The sequence below is a fragment of the Cynara cardunculus genome (genome assembly GCF_001531365.2).
Source record: "Cynara cardunculus var. scolymus isolate 2C chromosome LG 9, CcrdV1, whole genome shotgun sequence".
NCBI classification, from domain to species: Eukaryota; Viridiplantae; Streptophyta; class Magnoliopsida; order Asterales; family Asteraceae; genus Cynara; species Cynara cardunculus.
The window spans coordinates 17,696,477-17,703,289 of NC_037536.1; the positions used below are offsets into that span (position 1 = coordinate 17,696,477).

Consider the following 6,813-nt stretch of genomic DNA (forward strand, 5'->3'; position numbering starts at 1 on the left):
TTATATTTAAATTTGAAACCGAAGGGTTTCATATAAAAAAAGTAACATTTGTAAAAATGCAGCAGAAAATAATTTCAGGTTACTTTTTTTAAAAGAAACCCTATCTAGATTCAATGACATTTTAAGCAAATCTAAACAAACCATAGGGTGTTTAGAATATTTCATTCTCAAATTTATAGCAGGTTCAAATGGAGCACTAGAAACCAAGGTACGTTTCCTCTATGCAGATCCACACACGAACATACTTGGCCTCCATAGGATGCTAGCACAAAACCCTAGATCTCTAGTTTGTATTTAATGGAAAAGAAAACATATTTCTTTTCTATTTATATCTGATAATCATTAAATCTAAAAGATTGATTAACCTTTTAGGCTTAAACTTATCACTTTATTTATACGTGGTTATCTGAGTTATAGATAAACTATAATTCCAAAACACAGGTCAGACTTGTTATTATCCCTTAAACCCATTTATCTATAACTCCATTAAGCCTAATTAAATAAACTCGTGTCAAAAGACGATGACGAGTAAATTTTTGTAATGGTTTGGATGCAAATAAGCATTTAGCTAATACTCGATATTTGATCATTGTACAATTTTAATGTGCATTTGTCAATTTATATACCAATTTAATTAATTAATAAGATAGACATCTCATTCTCGTACCAAAACTTAGGATTTTATCCATGTCATGCTACATGTCGAGAACAGATTGTAGTAATTAGAAAGAATTTAAAACATCATAATTTAAGTTCAAATATTAAGCGAGGTTGGGGTCGGGAATGATATGATATTACCCGCTTTTAATCGGACCGCAATTAAATTTTTATTTTTTTTAATTATTGTGTATATATGTGTGTGTGTGTGTGTGCATCTTTCTTATCGTATAAGAAATATATTTGATTTACTACGTGGGTATCCAACGGGTTCTCCAAACCCGTCAAGAATTAGTTGGAATCAAGGGATGCATTATCCGCCTAATACATCGCCCATTTTCATCCCTAGTGCTAACTGTTGATACGAAATAACATATATAACGGTGAATAACACAAGAAATTACATATATATATATAAAGAGTTTTTTTTTTTTTTTTTTACATTTAAATGAATATAAAATAAATACAGGTGTTAAAACTTTGATAGAAAGTCAAAAACAATGATCTAGATTTGTGTTCATGCATCCTTCCAATGTAGACTTTTTCATAAATAAATTAATAAAATCAAGAAGAAAAATGTGATTTTAAGTCAATTAAATCTCATATCACAAGAAACCTCTCACAACTTCTACACATCTCATTTTCGAATGTCATTGACCATCCCCACATATACATATACATATACATATATATATATATATATATATATATATAAATAAACTATGTTATCTATATAAATGACCATTTTAATTTGTATGAATCAGAGGCCACCGCCTATGTGAAAATGTAAACCCTACTTTACTCTCACTCTAAATATATATATATATATATATATGTATGTATATATATATATATATATATATGTATGTATTATATCACATGATAGAGTTGACCATCTCTCTCTATCAAATATTATATATGAGGTCTCACATCAACCAATAAGTAATATTTTTTGTTCACATATTTTCAATAATTCATAAATAGATTATAATAATAACATCATTATGTAATTATTTCATCAAATGCAATCAATAATAAACTTTTTGTTATGAACTTATGATCTAAATGGTTTGATGCACGTATCTTGTTTTTATCAGATATAAATGTCGATATTCGTAAGTTTAGTTTATTGTTTATAAATTTTAAAAGTGTTTGATAATTTTTGTAATTTATTCGATGATTTATATTTGATAAATGTTTTATGAATATGTTTTTGTAAGTTTTATATATATGCTTTTAATTAATGTACCAAATTTCAATAATAGTGATCATGTGTTGCAAATCATTCTTTGACACATGATACTAGCGTACTACTTCGTACATATCAACTCAAAAATACTTACAAATTGTATATACTCTAATCTTTTATGACTATATATACACACACACACACTTAATTACGTACTTTAATTTATATTACATATTCTATTAAAAGTTGTTTTGGAATCACATATTAATTTTCAAATATCCATTTACAATCTTCAACTAAACTCGCATAACTTCTAGTTTATATATATATATATATATATATATATATATGAGAAAGATTGTGTGAGAAGCATAAAAAAATATCTGAACCATTGACCATTTTTAATCTTATGTACATCTATGAATTGCACTTTAGAAGAAAATTGATCTGATGTATCTTTGTGCACCTCAATTAGAGTTGACATTTAATTAGGACTGATCCAAGGCTGAAGATATATTTTTACGCTTCTCATTATAATTTCTCTTCTCACCGGAAACCAACCTTATATATGTGTGTGTGCGCGGACGCGTATGCATGGAATATGCTTCTCATATATAATCATTTAATGTAATCTTTTAAAGTATCTACAATAGATTCTTTAAATAGAGATAATGAAGTTCTATCTCTATTTTGCTCCAATAAGTTCTTTATTTTATTATTTAAAATAGAGAAAAAAACTGCAAGTTTAAAGAATTTTCTAAAACTTGATGTGAATAGAGATAAATTATTTTTTTAATTATTCTCATTAATTAAATTAATTTATTTTTATTTTATATATATATATATTAAAAAAATTGTATAAGATGATAAACTTATAAAATATAATAATATAATTAATGTTAAAAATTTTAAAATGAAGAATATGTTAAAAATGTAATTCTTTTCATAAAAATTAACTTTTAGCTTTTTATTATAGCAAAATTATAAATAATCTATTGGAGATGTTTTTTTTATAATATATATTTTGAAAGCTATGGATGTAAAATTAAATATATATAGTATAAAGTACACTATACAATGCATTTAATTTTAATTTAATTAACCTTCTTTTTATAATACTTAATAAATCAAATAATGTTTAATTAGATGGTTACAAATAAAATATGTGATGTTTATATTTTCATCTAATTTTTAGAAATATATAAGCTAAGGAGCCTGAATTGCTTATTAATTGGTATACACATTAATTAATTAGGAGCTAGAAATGAATTAAGCACCAAAAGCAATATATTAATAAACAAAAGCAGTTGGTGAAAACCCCAGAAACAGAAATCCAACAAAACTAGCTAAAAACTGAGATCTAACTTAACACAAGGGAGAGGAGGATCACAAAGGGGAAAGTAGATGGAAGATTTATGTCCAAAGAGACTCTCTTTTTAGAGGGTCCTGGATAACATTATTATTAGAAGAAGTGTAGCTCAGGAACTGTGGCATCTGATCACTGAAATCGCTCGTATTGCTGCCCGATAACAGCAGTGATTTCGCATCACAATCCACCATTGTTGGATGATGAGTGGTAGGCAGTTCAGGCTCCTGCTGCATCTGAATGCATAAGATCTCTGCTTGAGCTACTGCAAGTTGCATTTGCAGCTGGGAAACTTGGTTTTGTAAATAGGAAATTGCACCGACACATCCGTAAACTGGATCTCTCATTCTTGCGTTGGCTTCGTACACCAGACTGCTAACTGCATCGGCTCGTTGGTGAACTGGGAGCTCCTAATGTCACAAAACAACCAAGATATATCATGAACAATAAGTTTAATTAGAAACTTCAATTACTGTTTGTATAACTCTCTTTGACAAAAAGGGTAGGTTCTTGAAACTTTAGTTATTATTTCATCGATCGGTTAATTTTCAGGGTTTAGGTTCAAAAAGATTTCTTGAAAGTGACCATTTTGCAAGTCATCTTCAAACTTTAATGAATTATTAATTAAGGAGCAAGCTTTTAAGATGTACAGACAAATTCTTGAAATCATGACATATATAAAAGGGTTTCTTTATATATATATATATATAGACGCCATTTAAGCATCTTAACTATTGAAAAGAAACCCTAATTAATTCAAAAAACTTTTCAGCACCTTGATCACACAAGTACACAACATGATACACACGAAAGCATACATGCATACATATGTATGTATGTATATATATATATATATGTATATAGACTATAGAGAGAGAGAGAGAGAGAGGAGATAGAAAAGAAAGTACCTGCAACATCTTGCTGACATTGCTAGCACCAAAGACCTTGTGAACAATAGCAAACTTATGAGGATCATCAGGAGGAAAATAAGGAGCAAAGATACAATCTTTGGCACACCGACGTCTCAACAATTTGCAGGAGGCACATGGAGAGCTTCCTGATCCCATTTTTCTTAATTAATTTGCCAAATTAATTAACCTCTGGGAAATCAATTAATCAATCAATTTCTGAAACTCAGGCTGCAAGATGATGAAGACGACCAAAAGTAGAGAGTAAACTATAAAAGGTGTAGTTTGGAAGAGAATGAGCTTTGCCACTACCCTATTTATAATGCCTTTCATCTGTTGTAGAATGAACCGGAAACATTTATTAATATAATACTCCATTTCTCATTCAACATATATATATATATATATATATATATATATATATATATGATTAAATAAATCGATATATATCAATATAAAACAATTTTAATAAAAATTATCTAATTATTGCATACTTTCAAATGATCACAATATTAATTATTTGTATTCATTTTTAATTGTTTAAGATAAAATAATTAAAAGTCAATTAAGAATGAAATGTGAAAGGCAAATTGCAGCTCATTTAAAATTGAAAAAATAATTTAATGATGAAAGAATGAAAACCAGCTAAGACCAGGATGAGGAAATGGGGGATTTGCTTGGCTTTGAAAACTGTCTCTTTTATACATGAATGGAGATTTCACATTTATGCCCCAACTTTTGCAAATCATGTGAAACCTAACAAACTTATGGATCAAGTCATGATTCTAATAATTTATTTTATGGGGTAATATTTTCGACCATTAAAATGGATTAATGGTAAATGTTTATTACTCGGTAAACGTCTATTGGATATAATACCGTAAGAGTCATCAACCTCACTTATCCGGTAAGACTTTCAATCTTGTTTTTTTTCTTCTTACCAAATAAGATTATTAATCCTTTCTATGTTTACCCAGAAAGGTAATTAAGCCGGTAAGCGCTTACCAAAATACGTGTTTAGTAAACGGCCCCTTACAAATTAAGATCGTTGGTTGTTTGTATTTTTATAACTATTTACAACGAAATCATAAGTATAATGGTTTTAAAAAAAAGTTTAAAACATTTCAAAAACCTTGTAAACTGATCATTTTTTTTTTAAATATTACTAAAAATACTTCAATTCTCCAAGAAAAAAAAAAATGCAAAACCGTTATAAATAATTATTTTTGAAAATCATTCTTGTATTTTCTAAAGTTTATCGATGAACAGGGCGGATCTAGTCCTTAAGGACCGGGGGAAAGACTCTCAGTCAAAGACCAAAAACGTTTGTTGACTAGTTTAAATTTTCTATTTTTATCCTCGTCTCACATGGTTTCCCTTCAGTCTCATATGGCCATTTGCTCGCCTCCCCCAAGTCTCATCCAGCGTGCCCCCACTCCATTAATTTCTTGGATTCATCAAAACCAGAAATTACGGTTTTGTACTGCTATCTATTAGGACTATAATCTGTTTTTTTTAACCACAATGGTGGTGCATGATTGGTTTAAGCTTGACTCCAAAGATCAAAAGTATCAGGAGGTCTCAGGTTCAAATACAAGGAGGAATAAAAATTTACTTGTGGCCACAGAGGTTCAAATGCGGTGACTCCAGACTATCTGCAAAGCAGGTGGTCGCCCTACGATTAGTCGACTCGCATAGCGGGTTGGATATCGAGGTTGATAAAATAAAATAAAAAACTGTTCTTTTTTCCAACATTGAAGGGTAATACAGTAAATTGAGATTAAAGGCGATAGCATTGACCACCGCCTTGGCGCGTGATAGGTTGGCCATGTCCATGCAAATTTCTTTGCTTTTCTTTAATCAAACGTTTGTGTTTTTAAGTCTACACGTTCCTGTTTTGACTCTTTTTAACTTTTCACTTACACTTTTTTTAATTTTTTATATAATTTTTATTTTTTTAATATCACCAAAAAAAAAAAACATATCCAAATTAATATATATATATATATATATATATATTCCTATTTTTTAAAAATTAAACAAAAATGATTTCAAATATATCGAAATTGATTTGTTATGATATTCAATCTTCGGAAATAATCGATGACATTTTTAGGTTCATAAGATCGATGATCGTATGAATGTGTTATGGTTAATTGTTAAAATGAACGTAAAGCATTGATACGATCTATTATTATTAAAGAATAATTTGTTAATTAGTGGCTTAATGAAACTCACAACTTATTCGGCCAGTGTACATGACTATTTGATTATGGCTTAATGATATATAAAGTGACTTATTTCGTAAGCTTATAGGGGAAAGTTTTATGCAGAAAACCATTTTTTTTCCAAACTCGTTTTTTCCAATTAAAAAACACACTTCTTCCATATATGAATTTTTTTCTCAATCTATACAGACAGATTGATCAACATAGACAATTGTATTCATATATGAGTTAGGCATTATTTGGCAAACATAAATTAGCTTATTTTTTAAGGGGTTTTTTTTTTTTTTTGTCACTTTTTCAATTATAACCTTTATCAATATTAATTAATTAATATTCACTATTTATTACAATTACTTATAAAAAAATATAGTTATTAATAAGTATTAATTAATACTAATATATACATTAATATCAATTGTTAATTATTTAGAATAACTATGGATCATATTCATTATTATTTTTTAT

General features: G+C 28.2%; 1 protein-coding gene across 1 annotated transcript; it reads right to left on the minus strand.

Moving 5' to 3' along the window:
- Nucleotides 1–3,115: 3,115 nt before the first annotated feature.
- LOC112518307 (LOB domain-containing protein 12) lies at nucleotides 3,116–4,407 on the minus strand. The gene is made up of 2 exons (XM_025125957.1): nucleotides 4,121–4,407; nucleotides 3,116–3,622 (listed from the first exon to the last, which is right to left on the minus strand). Exons 1-2 carry the CDS (start codon nucleotides 4,277–4,279, stop codon nucleotides 3,260–3,262), a joined length of 522 nt encoding a protein of 173 aa, XP_024981725.1. The 5' UTR covers nucleotides 4,280–4,407; the 3' UTR covers nucleotides 3,116–3,259.
- Between the last annotated feature and the right edge of the window lie 2,406 nt (nucleotides 4,408–6,813).